The sequence below is a fragment of the Theropithecus gelada genome, chromosome 3 (assembly GCF_003255815.1).
Source record: "Theropithecus gelada isolate Dixy chromosome 3, Tgel_1.0, whole genome shotgun sequence".
NCBI lineage: Eukaryota > Metazoa > Chordata > Mammalia > Primates > Cercopithecidae > Theropithecus > Theropithecus gelada.
The window spans coordinates 17176587-17194335 of NC_037670.1; the positions used below are offsets into that span (position 1 = coordinate 17176587).

The following is a 17749-nucleotide window of genomic DNA, read 5'->3' on the forward strand; positions in this document are numbered from 1 at the left end:
AGGGCCCTCCAGGCCAGCACCTCAGCCAGGTGCCTGAGGCAGGCCAGGTGGAGTCTGGGAAACAGGGCGGCTTCTGCCTGATCAGGCAGGAAGGGGCTCCTGTGAGCTGGTGCCTTGTGGCTGGCTAGCAGCCTGGGGCAGGCTGTCCTGGGCCCTTGGAGGCTCCCCAGGTTCTGGCCAGACTCTCATCCTCCTGGAACTGCTGACTCTTGACAGACACCTCCAGTGAGGGGTCAGTGAGCTGTGTATGTCCACACATACCAGGCCCACCACCTTCTAGAAGGTTCCGTGAACACTAGGATCCAGGTGTGGAGGTGGTGCCCTGAGCCTGCAGAGCTGGGACAGCAGCCTCCGAGTCCTGCCCTCCCTGGTGCCTGGTTCCCCCTCCATCCTGGGTCTGGGTCCTTCCTGATAAATCACCTGGGGGCTCCCCCCATGCCCTGGGCCTGGGTTAGGGATTAATCACCTGAAGGGAGGGCCTGAGTCACATCCAGGGCTTGAGGACCGAGCAGGGGCACAGCCGGGCTCCTTAAGGTGAGCACAGGCTGCCAAGTGAGCCACGCGGACCGTCCCCAAGTGAGTGTGACGTGGACAGGCTCCACGCTGTGGAAGCACTGGGGGTCACCGGGCACAGCCTCTGGTACCCACGATGGCTGTGGGGGAGTAAGTCTCACGAATAGGAACTCGCATTTTGGTGCCTGGGCAAGAATGGTGTTTTTGTGTTTGTCATTTTAAGTAGTTTTGCCAAAGTACAAACAGAAGTGCTTATGTGTGTTGTGGAAAGGGGGAATGAAATCGTATCTGTGTGTGAGAAGAAACTCAGGCTTCTCTGATAAGCACCGGGCTCAGGGCAATGTCTCCCCAGGGGAAGGACATGCTGGGGCCTGGGTGCATTGGGGGGCACAGAGACAAGCCAGAGCCGGTAAGGAGGGGCCACGACATTTATTGAACTCTGAGGAGCACAGAGGGGCTCCCTGGCGCGTCTGTGCTCTCCAGCCACCCTGGAAGACGCTCAGGGGACCCCGATGCCTTCCCAGCACGCGGCATCTCTGTGGAGGCAGGGCCCCCAGCAGGCTCCGCCCTCCACCCCACTCCTGAGGTCAGAGCCTCAACATCCTCCACAACCCTCCTCTCCTGGTGCTCCCCGTGGGTGGTGCTCCCCATGGGTGGCAGGAGAGCCACCCCTGATTCCAGCACACAACCTGGGGCAGAAACTCGAGCCCAGATGGCACTGGCTCTGAGGGGAAACTGAGTCAGCACAGCAGGGCTGTGTGAGACAGGAGGGGTCTCAGGCAACAGTTCTGGACAGTTCTGATGGTGGAGGAGAATGGTAGACAGGAAGTGCTGTCGGAACGCCGACCCAGCTCCTAAGACAGACAGCTACGCTGACACCAAGGAACAATATTTCTAAAATAATTAACACTGCATGCCGGTGCATGGGCAGACTGGAGCGTTGTAAGTCATAAATAACACTGAAGGGGGGACTCGGCGGAGCCTGCAGCCTCTGTGGAGAGTGGCTGTGTGCACGGGTGTGTTTCTCCATGGCATACGTCCTTTTGTTAATTGAGAAAACCTCTCTATTGTATCTGTGAGGCAGGGAAGGTGGGCTGTACAGAGTGCGAGAGCCGGGGGCCTTGGGCTCTGGCGGGTGGGTGACGTCGGGGGAGGGTGCTGGGTAGGATTAGAGCGTGCCCATCCCGGTGACCTCGGATGTCAGCCTAGAACAAAGGCAGGAAAGGGAGAGATGGTCACAATGAACATCCTCATCAGTGGGCAGACGTGAGGCTGGGCTGTGTGGCCTCTGTGCTCGCTGGGACAGGCTGTCCCGGTCAGCTCAGAAGTTCTGAGCTGGAGACCACAGCAGAGCACACACGCCTCTTCTCCGCCCTGGTCCTCGCATGTCCGTCACCACGTCAGGTGTGTGAGCCAGCCCTGCATGGGGGCTTGAGGCCTTCCCCGTATGGAGCCTCCCATGCAGCCCCGGGTCTGCCCTTGGGGGTGCACAAGGGCTTCCCAGTCTCACACTTGGCATCTGAGAAGGGGCTTTGGTTGCCACAGGAGTGAGCGTATGTGGGTAAGAGCCATCTGGCCCCAAGCACAGGTCCCAGTGGGGCTGTCAGTGATGTGGTCGGGCAGGTGGGAGCCTCCCTGACCAGCCCCATCCCCAGGCTCGCCCTGGGTTTGCCAACAATGCGCTTTGCTCAGCCTCCCGCCCATGGGCCTGCAGCCACAGGGATGGAAAGAGGCCCAACCTGGCTCTGGATCAAGGCAGAAGCCCAGGGGGGCATCAGTGGGTAAAGTCAGGGGGGCTCCTGGTCCTCTCCAGGCAGCCCCTCACCCACTCACTGAGCACGCAGATAGCAGAAGGGCCCACACAGGGCTGTGTCCACCCAGAGACCCCTCCCCTTCCCTTCCCTCCCCTTCCCTCCCCTCCCCTTCCCTCCCACAAGCCCAGCTTGGGGCTCTTCCAGGAGGACATCCTTGGGGAGGGAGGAGGGATGTTCCTTACATCAGAGGCGGGGCTGGTGGTGCAGCGTGCCTGGCGGGGGGGCTGGTGGTGTGGTGTGTCGGGCAGGCGTGGGCGCTGGTGGTACGACCTGCCTGGCGGGGTGGCTGGTGGTACAGCCTGCCTGGCAGGGGTGGGGCACTGGCCTGAGGCCAAGTCGGGTATAGTCACAGGGACCCAGGTGGCTTCAGACCCTCCCATGTGCACCAGGGACCCACGGAAGGAAGCGGCCTGCAGAGTCCTTTCCTGCCTTTCCCTACACTTTTCCATGAGGATGAAAAAGGAGGCAAAACAGCAAAGTCCCCAAACATTGGTCTTTCTGGAGAGCTCTGAGTGGACAAGAGTCAGGTCTTCCAGCATAGGTTTGGCCGCCTGTCTGGGGCCACGGGAGCACCAGCCTTCCTCTCTAGCCTCTGGGATCATCCCTGGAGACACTTTGGGTGGGAGGTCGGGAGAGTGAGGTGGCCTCATGTCTACATGAAGGCTGTCGCCATCCCATCCTGTCCCCATTATCCGGCCTGGAGCAGAGGGGACAGAGCGGGAGGCAGAGTGTGGCCCAGACCGTGCCTCCTCCCACCCCCGACTGTCCAGGTGATGTAACGCCAGCTGGCGCGTCCCTTTCCGGGCGTCTCTCAGAGGCCCTTGGGAGCTGCTCACCTGGCGTTGATGAGATACTGGGCAAGGCTGATGTTGGCCGGGGTCCCCGTGATGGTGATCTGACGCTCTGATGACCCTTCAGTGGCGTTGGCGATTTTGATCTGAGCTCCAGACATCTGTCGAATTTCATTGATTTTGGTCCCTTGGCGTCCGATTATGCAGCCTATTAGCTAGAAACAAGGACAGGGGGATTTCTTAGAGAAGAGCCCGAGCCAGCCCCTGAAGACTGTGGGCAGTGTGCCCGAGGGGCCTGTGGGACGGGCCGCCAGCCTTGAACTCTGCCCCAAGCCCTGAGTGCAACACCCTGGAGAGGTCCCGCCCACACCTGCCTACAGGTGGTACCTGATCCAGGCCACCTGCCCGAAGTCAGGCTAAGAGCACCTGTGCCTCTGCTGGCCCCTCTCAGAGCTGCCCTGCTCCCCGCTCCTGTGGGAGGTCCACCAAGCCAAGAGGCCACAGTCACTCGGCCTGGGCGGTCCACACTGGTCACCCCGGGGTCCAGGAGCGACCCACAGGTGGCAGCCAGGGGCTGAGCAGGGAGGCTCTACCACGGCCTGGCAGCGTCTTCTTGGCTGCATCCCAGGGAGACCAGTTCTGCCCAGACAGGCAGCATCACAAATGCTCAAAAAGAAATGTGTGCTTGAAGCCAGAGCAAAACTCACTGCTGCCTAAAACTTAGCTTTTGCTGAACCTAGGTGAAACTCTGAGGCCATTCAGGCGCCTCCTTTCATTCTCCCTTTGGGACCCCTGTTTAAAGATGGAACACAGTGGCCTCTGGCCAAGGCGGTCATCAAGAATGAGGGTGCTCCTTGAAGTAGCTGAGGGAGGAGGGGGGTGTACGGAGCAGCCATGAGGGGCCTCAGGGACAACTGGGGCCCCCAGAGAAGACGGCACAGGAGCCAGTGGTATCTCTCAATGCCCACCACTGGACGGAAGTCCCTTCATGCACGCACAGGCCACCGATGAGAGCTCTGGAGCTTGGACAGGAAAGAGAAGTAGCCAGACCTGTGGCAGAGAGAGCCCGAGACTGGAAGGTACCTGGCACAGGGCGCCAGGAGGGCAACTGGGCACACAGGTCCCTGAGGGCCCTCAGGCGAAGTCCACTTCCACCTCCCTTGAGGCTGCTAGGCTGTCAGAACGGTGGTGAAATTGAGTGACAGGAGCAGGTTTCTGTCCTTACGCCAGTGAGATGCTGGGTGGAAGGGCTGGGCCGGGCCATGTGGCGGCAGGCAGGAGGGACGTCCACTTCCAAGCGTGACGGGGCTCAATCTGTGGTGTGAGCAGCAGCTCCATGGTGGGACACAGCTGCCCTGCCAGTCAGCCCCCGTCCCTGAGGAGACCTACGGTGTCTCAACTCTGTTCACCTTAGAGGCCGTCTCTGCTGGTTACTTAGGAAATGACGGCTGTCTTACTAGACTACAGAACCCTCAGTCTTTGCAGACATCTACAGAGACCCCCACTCTAGAGAATCCAGGGCTGCTGGGAGTCCTCTATCTCCTGCTGCATCTCTGGGCTCCACCCACACCTCTCAGGCCCCACCCACATCTCCCAGGCCCCACCCACATCTCCCAAGGCCCCACCCACAGTCCAGCCCTCTCCCTGCTCACACCTGTGTGTGGTGTTCAGTGTGCCCCTGGGGTCAGCAGGGTGGTTTCCTCATCGGCACAAGGCCACATTTACCCGCCTGGCTGCATCCTCCTCCCTGGTGGCAGGGAGATCTGAAGGGCTCATCTCTGATGGGGGCCAGGGACAGCAGCACGGCCGCATGGGGAGGGGGAATGTGGCTGACTCGGCAGCATGACCACAGGTCCCTGTAAGATGCCAACATCCAGGAGGGAGAGCTCCTGGGCTTTCGCACTGCCCCACTTCCTGTACCCCTCCTTGGCCAGCACGCAGCCAACTTTCCTCCTAGCACTTCCTGCGCTGGAGTGCGTGGTATCTGCTGAAGTGCACACCACTGAGAGCCTTGTGCACGTATGCTGTTGGATCTCTCCTCAGAACCTGCTGGAGGAAGTATCTCCCTGCCCCTCCCGCACAAAGTGCCTACCCTTTTCTCTTAACCATCTGCCCGTCTTCCAACTGCCTCATGCCAGCTGTGCCCTGGCACGCATTCCCCTCCTGCTCTCACTCCGCCCTCTCCCTCTGCTCCCTGCGATGTGCTGCTCAGGGTGCCCCTCTCCCCAGGCTCTGGAGGATGCTGCCTTTGCCACAGGCCTTTCCCCTCCTCTGCACACAGCTGTGGGGTCTGAATGCTGATGGGACATCATTGAGCCACCAAGGCATGCCCACCTCACCATAAATGCCAAGGTGAACAGCACTGTGATTTCTGTACCGGCACTCTCCGCCATGAGAAGGGAACGTGGGGAGGTCGGACCTCCTTCACCTGCCCTGCCCTAGGCTGGCTGGCTCAGTGAAGGGGAAGATGGCTTCTAGGCTGAGCTCTGCAGCCCAAGGGCACCTCCCACCTGGCCCCACCTGCACCTGTGAACCCTGCCAGCAGTTAGCAGACTCCTCGCCTCCTCTCATCCTCGTGTGCCTCCATTACAAATTCAAAGAAGAACGACAGAAATATTCTGAAATAACGTGGCCCCTCCTAATCAGATGTCAATGCCAAATTCCACTGGAACTGTGGTGACACCTCCCACTGCAGCCTCTCCTCCTAGAGACCACTGTTGGACACCTTAGATTCCTTTCCCCAGCAGAAGGCCTGGCTGATTCTGCAGCTGAGAACCAGGGAAAGGGGCATGAGCTTTGGTGGGTGGGTGACTGTTGCTTAGGGCAGAGTAGGGGTGACCACAGGCACCACAGTCTGCATGGCCAAGAGCAAGCACTGAAATAGGCATCGAGGAAAGCCCACAGTGATCGTCAGAAAGGGAACCAAAGGCCTGGGGCCCCTGGACTGCCCTGTGTCCCCACTGGCCGTGCTGGGGAGCCTGCGAGTCTCAGGAGTCCCTGCCTCCAAGTAATGTCTTTCTGCAGGAACCCTGAGGCAGCATGATCCAACTGTGACCAAGAGACGGACGTGAACGAGATGACAGGCAAGTTCAGAACAGCACACCATTTTATTTCTTCCTTTTCTCCAAGAAGGTAGCAGGCAGCCACCACGTGAGGAACATCAGCTTTGGTGCAGCCCAGATACATCCCCCATGAAGTCTGGGGGTGCTGGTGAAAGCCCCTGACAGTGCCATCAACAGCTTTTTCCATGAAGAAGCATGGAAGACTACGCCCAAATGCACTGGGATAAGAGGAAGCTGCCTTCCTTCTGAGAAGTGGGTCTCTTCCCTAGGAAGATCACCAGGAGGAGGATGGGAAGTGAGTGGTGAAGAGCTGGGAAAACCAGCATCCGTCTGTACAAAGGGGACCCCAGGAAACAGGTTGACCAGCTCTCCAAAGATGACTCATCCTCTTAAAGCTCATTCCCGTTTTAAATGAGTGTTTGGATAAGACCAAACCTGGTGTTGGTGAACACGATTCACTAAAGGAGAAAAACCCCACAGTAAAAGCCTGCTGGCTTTACTATCTGGAGGGAAAGACTCAGGAGGATGCCAGAAGCCGCATGCTCAAGGAACCACCGCAGTGAGGGAAAGGGTTGAGGAAAAATCCCCTCTCTCCAAGAATGCAGGGACCAGTTGGCTGTGCCACCCCACACCTGGGCAGATGGCTCTGTGCTGCTGCCTTTCAAGTTGGGCCAACCTTAGAAATCCTCGGGGATGCCAGAAGGCTGGACCACAATGCTGCCTGGAGGGTGAGTGTCCTGAGCTTCTGTTAGCAGACATGGGGACTCTGTCCCTGACCAGCAACTGGGACAGAAGGCCTAGAGTGCACATTGCCACGAGGGGCTCAAATGAGATGGCTCTTCAGGCGGGTGAGTGGCACCAGCCAGACAGCCTCATGATCCGCTCCTCTGGTGACCCTGCTCTCTTCTGCCTCTTTTTCTCCCGCTCCACTGTCCATCTTCCACACACAGGACTGGTGATCTCCCTGAACTGCCAAATCTGTGCTTCCTATGGTCAGTTTGTATGAAAGGAAGGAACAGGGCTTAGAATTCCTGCCCAGCGGGTGTAAAGGGGGGCAGAACAGTGAAGGTTCCCAAAATCCACAGCTCTAGGGCAGAAAAGGCTGCTGGACGCTCGAGCTATAAGTGGGGCAGCCATCTCCACAGCCCATACAGGGACTCTGCTTGCTGCTCTGGCAGCTATCCCTCAAGGACATATGGCCCATGCCCTACCTGGTCTCTCAGTTTGTGGATAAGTCAAGCATTCAGAGAATAGTCCTCACTATCCTCAGGACCCATGCTTACTCTGGGGAGGACTGAGTGTGTTGAGGGGAGCTCGTAAGGCCACATCCTCAGGTATGCTCACGGCATGAACAGACTGAGGGGTGCTAGAAGAAATCTAGACAAGTCTGTGACATCCAACCAACTTCAGGTCTGTTGGAGCCAACTCATGGAGAATCCCAAACCTCCTAAGGGGCCAGGGCCCATGGAGATAATACTGCGGGTGGGTCCACTCTAGAGCATTCCTGGGCCACCTTGTTCTTCAAGGTTTGACCCATACCAGGGCAGTGCCTCCACAGCAACATGGGTTCTCAGCCCAACTCTCATCTGACTACTGATTAATATCTGAAGTCCCCTTTAGCCTGCTGCTTGTTCAACATATTAGGGATATAAAAGCACACAACTTTTTATGGGCATTAAACCCACTTTAAAAAGGAAAGGAGGGAGAACGCAGATCAAACAGTGGGGTTGGGGTGGTGAAGGCATCACCAAGCAGTGGGTCCCTCTGCACAAAGGACAGCAGAGCTGACAGCCACTTGTGCCTAGTGTTTCCACCCAGGGACAGGCGGGTACGGGGGGCATACTCACATCATTGGGAATGGTGAGCTCATGAGTGCTGGCCGGTGGGCTGGCGTCCAGACCTGGGCATACCAAGGGGACATGGTTAGGCTGGTGGAAGGCTGCTAACAGTCACACCCCAGTGCCCCCACTCTCCTGGTTCAAGTGAGACAGGGCTGTAGAGCTGGCCCAAGTGTGAGGGTCAGCACAGCCCAGAGGGTGAGGACCCTGTGAGCTTTTGGTCCGAAACTGCCACCCAACTTCCTTAGTCCCAACTTCTCTCAAAAGAAGGAAAGAGAGACTTAAGCAGGATATTTTCTTTTTTTTCATTTTGTGCACAGTGTGACTTCACTCCCCTGTCATGTTTGTATGCTCTCTTGTGACACCTTGGAAGGCCACCCTGGTGGGCCCCCGGCTGAAGGGCAGGGCCACCCAGCATGTCTCAGGGTCTCTGTGCAGCACCCAGGGCACAGGCCATGCTGGTCACACTGATGCTGAGTGCCCATTTTCCCTTAGTTCTCAGGAGACCCCACTGGTTCTGAGGCCCACACCACTCTACCCAACAGTGCCCCACCTCCCTGTGACACCCTCTGGCCTGCTGCATGGGACAGCAGATGGCAGAGCACACAAAGTTGCCTCTCATTCCGATTCTGATGTAACTCTGTCCAGAGGCCCCTGCACATAGCCTGGCTCAGACAGCTCAGGCCCACCAGGCAGTTCTTCCAAATTGGAGCAAGGAGATTCAATAGCATCACTGAGCCAAAAAAGAAGTGCTAGGGCCAATGAAAAGCTGCATATTTCTATATAGATATCTTTCTTTGTTGAAGAGTGACGATATAGGTCTAATTGATCATCAAGCCTGAGCTTTTATATTTACAAATCTCCACTTAGTACCATCAGATAAAAGACAACCTCTCAGAGTTCAAGTCCAAGATTTGCTCTTGCTTGGAGGCTGCAAGCCTCATGAGTGTTGGCACAGGAGGGGCAGGGCCAGAGGCCTGCTGTGCTCTTCATGCTCAGCATTTCCATTTCCTGGACAAGTGGCGGCTCCAACCTGCAAGTCTAACGCTGACACTCTGCTCTTCCCCTTGCAGGCCCCACATGGTTCTTGTGACTCGGATTCTGCAGCTCAGCCTGGGCCCTGGAAACCGCAGGATCCACCCCTCCTAACCATCACAGGCCCGGCTGATGTACCTTCAGAATACCCCAGACTGGGAAGCCCTCCTCCCACCCACATGCTCCCCTGTTGCTGGTTCCTGCCTCTGCTGTGCCCCTTAGCCTAGGTTCCAGACAGACCAGAGGGCTCCCCAAAATGCATGTCCAATGGCATTAGACTCCCAATGAGCTCCTACTTCCTCACAGCGCCTCCTGTGCCCCCCAACTCCATGTTAAAGCCACACAGCTCCTGTTCTTTCCCACCACCTCTGCCCTGCCCCCCGTCCCTGCCAGCCACACCCTCCCTGGGCCCTGGGTGGGGCAGTCTGTCTACAATGCCACCTCTCATCTTGTCTTATGGTACTGACATCCCCAACCAGAGGATCCTCTCACTGCGACCAGCCAGTCTCCCTGGCAGGGAGTGACCCCACAGGGTAGATGCAGTCCTGTGGGGCCGTCCAGCACAGGAGGGGATCAGTTGGTGGTGAATGAACCAATTCATCTCTAATTCTCCATTATTTTTCTTTTGCAAATATAAGCCTAGAGTTTCTGTTCTTTATATTCTTTTAATAAAGATACTTTCAAAACAACACTTATTTGGTTATTCAACTACCTATACACATTCCATAAACAGTGATATTTAAAATGTCACTTAAAAGATTTCCTTGGTCCTGCCTGAGTCCTAGACAGGAATTCCCAAACAAAGTAGACCTTACATGAACAGAGAGCAGTGAGCCAGACCTGTTGAACTTGGGATATTTTGATTGAAGGGAGGAAAGTATGGGAAATCTTCCTAGGAGGGCACTAAAGTTAAGCAAATAATATAAAGAAATGTCTGCATAACCAGGACATTCATCTCAGGACAGCGTGGCCAATGTGTTCATTCATCTCAGGATGGCATGGCCGATGTGTTCATTCATCTCAGGACGGCATAGACCAGGTGTTCATCCCTCTCAGGAGAGCATGGCTGATGTGTTCATTCATCTCAAGAGAGCATGGCCAATGTGTTCATCCAAAGCATGGCCCAGGTGTTCATCCATCTAAGGACAGCATGGCCCAGTTGTTCATTCATCTTAGGACAGCATGGCCAGTGTGTTTCATCCATCTCAAGATAGCATGGCCAATATGTTCATTCATCTCAGAATGGCATGGCTGATGTGTTCATTCATCTCAGGATGGCATGGCTGATGTGTTCATTCATCTCAGGATGGCATGGACCAGGTGTCCATCCATCTCAGGACGGCATGACTGATGTGTTCATCCATCTCAGGACAGCAAGGCCCAGGGGTTCATTCATCTCAAGACAGCATGGCTGATGTGTTCATTCATCTCAGGATGGCATGGCCGATGTGTTCATTCATCTGAGGATCACATGGCTGATGTGTTCATTCATCTCAGAATGGCATGGCCCAGGTGTTCATTCATCTCAGGATGGCATGGCAGCTGTGTTCATTCATCTCAGGACGGCATGGACCAGGTGTCCATTCATCTCAGGACGGCATGGCTGATGTGTTCATCCATCTCAGGATGGCAAGGCCCAGGTGTTCATCCCTCTCAGGACAGCATGACCAATGTGTTCATTCATCTCAAGACAGCATGGCCAATGTGTTCATCCCTCTCAGGACAGCATGGCCCAGGTGTTCATTCATCTCAGGACAGCATGGCCGATGTGTTCATCTATCTCAAGACAGCATAGCCAATGTGTTCATTCATCTCAGGATGGCATGGCTAATGTGTTCATTCGTCTCAAGACAGCATGGCCAATGTGTTCATTCATCTCAAGATAGCATGGCTGATGTGTTCATTCATCTCAGGACAGTATGGCCGATGTGTTCATTCATCTCAGGACGGCATGGCTGCTGTGTTCATTCATCTCAGGATGGCATGGCTGATGTGTTCATCCAACTCAGGACAGCAATGCCCAGGTGTTCATCCATCTCAGGACAGCATGGCTGACGTGTTCATTCATCTCAGAACAGCATGGCCAATGTGTTCATTCATCTCAGGATGGCATGGCCGATGTGTTCATTCATCTCAGGACGGCATGGCCCAGGTGTTCATTCATCTCAGGACGGCATGGCCCAGGTGTTCAGTCATCTCAGGACGGCATGGCCGATGTGTTCGTTCATCTCAGGACAGCATGACCATTGTGTTCATTAATCTCAGGACGGCATGGCTGATGTGTTCATCCATCTCAGGACAGCAAGGCCCAGGTGTTCATTCATCTCAAGACAGCATGGCCGATGTGTTCATTCATCTCAGGAGGGCATGGCCGATGTGTTCATTCATCTCAGGATGCCATGGACCAGGTGTTCATCCCTCTCAGGAGAGCATGGCTGATGTGTTCATTCATCTCAAGAGCACATGGCCAATGTGTTCATCCACAGCATGGCCCAGGTGTTCATCCATCTAAGGACAGCATGGCCCAGGTGTTCATTCATCTCAGGACAGCATGGCCAGTGTGTTTCATCCATCTCAAGACAGCATGGCCAATGTGTTCATTCATCTCAGGATGTCATGGCTGATGTGCTCATTCATCTCAGGATGGCATGGACCAGGTGTCCATCCATCTCAGGACGGCATGACTGATGTGTTCATCCATCTCAGGACAGCAAGGCCCAGGTGTTCATTCATCTCAAGACAGCATGGCCGATGTGTTCATTCATCTCAGGAGGGCGTGGCCGATGTGTTCATTCATCTCAGGACACCATGGACCAGGTGTCCATCCATCTCAGGACGGCATGGCTGATGTGTTCATCCATCTCAGGATGGCAAGGCCCAGGTGTTCATCCCTCTCAGGACAGCATGACCGATCTGTTCATTCATCTCAAGACAGCATGGCCAATGTGTTCATCCACAGCATGGGCCAGGTGTTCATTCATCTCAGGACAGCATGGCTCAGGTGTTCATTCATCTCAGGGCAGCACAGCCGATGTGTTAATCCATCTCAAGACAGTATGGCCAATGTGTTCATTCATCTCAGGATGTCATGGCTGATGTGTTCATTCATCTCAGGACAGCATGGCCAATGTGTTCATTCACCTCAAGACAGCATGGCCGATGTGTTCATTCATCTCAGAATGGCATGGCCCAGGTGTTCACTCATCTCAGGACAGTATGGCCAATGTGTTCATTCATCTCAGGATGGCATGGCTGCTGTGTTCATTCATCACAGGATGGCATGGCTGATGTGTTCATCCAACTCAGGACAGCAAGGCCCAGGTGTTCATCCATCTCAGGACAGCATGGCTGACGTATTCGTTCATTCATCTCAGGACAGCGTGGCCAATGTGTTCATTCATCTCAGGATGACATGGCCGATGTGTTCATTCATCTCAGGACAGCAAGGCCCAGGTGTTCATTCATCTCAGGACAGCATGGCCCAGGTGTTTGTTTATCTCAGGACGGCATGGCCGATGTGTTCGTTCATCTCAGGACAGCATGACCGTTGTGTTCATTAATCTCAGGACGGCATGGCCAGTGTGTTCATTCATCTCAGGACGGCATGGACCAGGTGTTCACCCATCTCAGGACAGCACAGCGGATGTGTTCATTCATTTCAGGACGGCATGGCCCAGGTTGTTCATTCATCTCAGGACAGCATGACTGTTAAGTTCATTCATCTCAGGACGGCAAGGCCCAGGTGTTCATCCCTCTCAGGACAGCATGGCTGATGTGTTCATCCATCTCAGGATGGCAAGGCCCAGGTGTTCATCCATCTCAGGACAGCATGACCGATGTGTTCATTAATCTCAGGACGGCATGGCCAGTGTGTTCATTCATCTCAGGACGGCAAGGCCTAGGTGTTCATCCCTCTCAGGACAGCATGGCTGATGTGTTCACTCATCTCAAGAGAGCATGGCCAGTGTGTTCATCCACAGCATGGCCCAGGTTTTCATCCCTCTCAGGACACCGTGGCCCAGGTGTTCATTCATCTCAGGACAGCATGGCCGATGTGTTCATCCATCTCAGGACAGCATGGCCGATGTGTTCATCCATCTCAAGACAGCATGGCCAACGTGTTCATTCATCTCAGGATGGCATGGCTAATGTGTTCATTCATCTCAGAATGGCATGGCCCAGATGTCCATCCATCTCAGGACGGCATGGCTGATTTGTTCATCCATCTCAGGACGGCATGGATCAGATGTCCATCCATCTCAGGACGGCATGGCTGATTTGTTCATCCATCTCAGGACGGCATGGACCAGATGTCCATCCATCTCAGGACGGCATGGCTGATTTGTTCATCCATCTCAGGACGGCAAGGCCCAGGTGTTCATCCATCTCAGGACAGCATGACGGTTGGGTTCATTCATCTCAGGACGGCATGACCAATGTGTTCATTCATCTCAGGATGGCATGGCCCAGATGAGTCTGTTTCTTATGAAGATGATGACATTCCAGACACCAGTGTAAAGGAGGCTGCCCCAACCTGCTGCCCAAGCCCACGCTGGAAGTCTCCTGGCCTCAGCATTCAAAAAGGCCACAAACACCTCCCATTGCTGCCCACTCAGTTTAACCCTGCTGTGGCTGGCATGTGTGTGCACTGCAGTCCCCAGGGCCTTGGTGAGGGGAGGGTCATCACAGGACGCCTGCCTGGCCACCAGGAAGCCACTGTGGCACCGGCCACGTGCACATGGAGCCATGAGGTGTTGCGTGTGTGTGGCATCTTCCTCATGGGCACCTAGGAACCCGCTAAGCCCCAGGCAAACAACTGTGTCTGTTTCATGGCCTCGGTCACCAAATCTACAAATCTATGTGCTACCCCACAGTATCTGAGGAATGAACATTTTAATGCAAGTCGGGAGGGGTGCAGGCAAATCCAGCACAGACTGATCTTCCTCCTTAAGGGTTTGCTCGTAGTCCTAAAAAACCCACTTCCAAAGCGCACCATGGTGAGAACTCCATTTCCTGCTCCCATGGCCGACTCTTGTTGCTGGGGTGCTTTGCTCTGAGCACCTCGGGCCCCACCATCCAGCCACAGTGGCAGCATGGCACCACCCATGCCCTTGGCAGCGCCTGAGGCTGGTCCACAGCCTCCCATGAAAGATGTAAACTGCTACAGCTGTAGGGCCCCCACACCTCCTCCCATTGGGGCTCTGCTCTGCCGCCCTGGCCTGCTCTCCTGTCAGTGTGGCTTTGTGTTACCTGATGACTGGCCCATCAGATTTTGAGCTTCTTCGGAGGAGTGTAAAGGCAGCTTTTCTCCTGGAGAGCAAAGAAGAGACAGGTTTAATGTTTTGCCCTCAAGGAGATAAGCAGGGTCCCTTCAACTAGGGAAGCTCAAAATATGACTGGCGCACGCACCGGCGCTCTCTCCGGCCACGGCCACAGGCATGGTACTGCCTCTGTGGGGAGGGACACCCAACTGCCAGGCACGCCCGGAGGAGGGGGGTTAGCCACAGGCATGGCACTGCGTCTGTGGGGAGGGACACCCAACTGCCAGGCACGCCAGGGGCAGGATGGGCTTGCCACGCATGGCCACCCTTGATGGCCTCATGACAGCGACTGGGCTGGGGCTGACTCGGGCCACTGCTCTCCTGGGGCAGGGCTGGGTGCCACCTTGGGATATGCAGTGGCTTCCTGCAGAATAGCATCCACATCTGCTATGTTCTCGCTCCTGGAGAGAAAAGCCTCCAGGGCGGCCCAACGGGTACGCTCAGCAGGAGGGGCCACCCAGGACAGACTGTGGGCAGCACAGGGCACTGCCCAGCAAGTGCAGACCCTCGGTGGGCAGACATCTCTTCACAAGTAAGGCTATGGCAAGGCCAGCTGTAAGGTGAACTAGCTCCCCACAGTGGGAGCGAGACCCACATCCCGCCCCTGCCCTGTCCCCAGTCCCGGTCCCAGCAAGCCTGCTGCATGTGAACCCTGCACCACCGGCACTCACAACTCCAACTGCACCTGTTCTACACGCTGCACCGAATAACACAGCTCAGAAAGAGAAAGTCCCCAGGTGAGAAGAGAAGGAGGTGAGAAAAGGGCTGGGTACGTACCGGGGAAAGCGGGGTTGGTCTGTCCGAGGGGAGGAAAGGGGGTTTGCTGCATGGCCAACTGGTGGAGCTTGGTCAACTGCTGGGGTAGGAGGGACATGAGAGCTAAGAAGGTTATTGTCATCGAGTACAAGTCACACCAAATTAAAACGGCAGTAACAGAACTTTGCACAGATAGATAGAAAGAGGGCCATGCGGACACATGGCAGACGCAAGAGAACGCAAGGACTTGGCCTGGGGGAAGCCAATGGAGCCCAGGCTATGAGCAGGCCAATGCCCGGCGTGCAGAGAGCAGCACTGGAAGTCGCTGTCTTCTCTCCCTGGCTTCCTGGCAGCTCCAGCCTGGACTGGCCCAGCCTCCCTCTCACTGGCTGGTATGGACAGGAGGCTGGGGCCAGTGGGCCACGGAGTGTCTGGGGGAGTCCAGGAGCCACAGAGGAAACCCAGCTGTGCTTCTAGGCGATTCAAGGCCAAGTCACTAGTCACTAAAGTCCGACTAGCCCCTGTGGGATCCGAGAGGCACGAGTTTGCATACCTCGCCCCGGTCTCACCCTGTGCTAGGCCTGGCCCACTCCCCTCCCCTGCAGGGCCTTGCTTTACCCATGAGGCGACCTGGGGTGAGGGGAGCACCCAAGGGGCCACACACCTGCCTTTTAGTCACCTCCAAGAGTGTCTTGCCTTCCCTGGGATTACAGAATACTAGCACTAGAAGGTTCTGTGGAGGGTATGAGGGATACCTAGGGCCCTCAGCTGGGAGCTGCCTGTGCCCCTGGCCCCTGCAGGCTGCCCCCAGCCCTTCTCCTCCCATCCTCAGGCCACAAGACTTTTCAAGGGGGCTTTGATGCCATTTTTAAGTTATTTTACCTGAGCCTCATTTCTTAAATAAAAACTAAAAATAGCAGAAGATAACGGTATGTGGCAAGGTGAGACTCAAAATTCTTCCACCCTTTGGAGAGCCAAGGGCTACTCAGCAGAGGGCATGGGGCTCCTCAGGCCTGGCTCTCCCATCAAGGATGGGTGCTGCAGGGGGTGTCCTGGGGCTCAGGAGGGCACCGGGCAAAGCTCCTCTGTGGTGCTGGCAGGCAGGGGAGGCGGCACATTCGGGGAGGGCACCACCTCCCCAGCATTTTCCCTTCAGAACATTCAGTCCAAACGCATCCCAGTGTGGCTGTGTGTGGACTCCTGCGACCCACAGCCAGGCAGGCAGCTCAGCTTCCTCACTGCACAGGGTGTGGGTGGCAGAACCTGCCACAGAGGCCACCAGCGCTTGGGGGTGTGGGCGCTCGGAGCAGAGCTGCTGTCCCCATGTGAGAAGGCCAGCTGCTGAGCACCTGACCAGACCCCCATGCTTGCCCTGGCCACCCCTGGAACCTGGGTTCCCTGACACCAGGGAGCAGTCAGGAAGGCGGCGACTGTGGTCCCAGCACCTTCCCAGCTGCACACTCCTGGGTGGGTGTGCACTTGGCCTCCCAGGAGCAGGGAGTCCTCCCCTAAGAGTTCACCCAGAGTCAAGGTAAAGGCCCCTTCCTCAGTACCTAGTACCCTGGGAGGATGGGGGGCTGCTCCCCAGCCCTGCCCCTCCCCAACGCCTGGTCTTGCAGCCAGGTGCTGGGCTGGGGGGCAGGGCAGGCCTGGCAGGAGGGGGCCGTCTGGTGGGCTGCAGCCCGTCTGGCCTCTTCTTGCTCCCACAGGATAGGGTCTGGTCCCCATGGCAAGCCCGTGGCCTCTGGCACACCTCTGTGTTCAGTGGAGAGCCATGAGATTGTAGGGTGTTTGTCGCCGCAGCCTGACTTTGCTCCCTGAGCACCTGCCATTGCAGACACATCTGGTGAGTACTTACACCGGGACAGTCTACCTCCTGGAGAGACGTGAGGCCCTGCAGGGACAGCAGGAGGAAGCAGGCATATCTGGGGTCCTAGTGAAGGCGCCCCACCTGGACAGGGCACGTCAGGAAAGACTGCAGGTGTCCCAGGCCGGGTAGGAGGACTGCAGGCAACATCGCCCATGGTGGGGTGAGACACTCCTGGTGAATTCATCCAGTCATCGGACGCTGAGTGGCACAGATGGGATCCACAAACCCCTGACTCCCAGTGGGGCTCAGGAGCTGCCCTGTGGCCAGGGAATGGGGTACAGGGGAGGGGCACCCCCTGGGCTCTACAGGGGTTGGAGTCAGCTCCAAGATGGCCCAGCCGGTTGCTGTGGCGATAGAAGGCCTGGTGTCTCCAGGCCTCAGTTCCTTGAACTATAAAGTGAGGGAATGGATGTGAGTGAGCAGCAACTGTGGCTGTGGATGACAAAAAAGTCTCCCAATATGTTTTTGGCTTTTTACGAAGAAATGACCACACTAGCAAATAAATCTCTCTCCTGCCCACCTACAAATGTAGGGGACGTCCTAGGGAGGTCTGGACTAGCACAGGGCGGTGCTCGGGGAGCATCTGTGGAGAGGATGGGCAGGTGCTCACCCTAGCTCTGCCCAGGATCAGTCAAGCCACTGCACCTCCTTTGGACTCAATTTCCACATTTTTTAAAGGAGAGAACAGGACTAAGTGCCAAGGGGCCTTCCACTTTTTGAGAAGATTCTGCCCTGTAAAAACGAGACTT

General features: G+C 56.1%; 1 protein-coding gene across 7 annotated transcripts in view; it reads right to left on the minus strand.

Moving 5' to 3' along the window:
* Positions 1-925: 925 nt before the first annotated feature.
* The window catches only part of PCBP3 (poly(rC) binding protein 3), a 279224-nt gene continuing 262400 nt past the window's right edge, over positions 926-17749 (minus strand). For 2 of the 7 annotated variants that reach the window (XM_025378988.1, XM_025378991.1), the window contains exons 13-17: positions 15152-15230; positions 14304-14363; positions 8028-8080; positions 3164-3333; positions 926-1718 (exon numbers count right to left, since the gene is read on the minus strand). In XM_025378988.1, the coding sequence (XP_025234773.1) occupies positions 1682-1718; positions 3164-3333; positions 8028-8080; positions 14304-14363; positions 15152-15230 (399 nt within the window). In that variant the 3' untranslated portion in view covers positions 926-1681. The remainder of the gene's footprint in view (positions 1719-3163; positions 3334-8027; positions 8081-14303; positions 14364-15151; positions 15231-17749) is intronic. The other 5 variants (XM_025378992.1, XM_025378989.1, XM_025378994.1 and 2 more) reach the window with 3 other exon arrangements.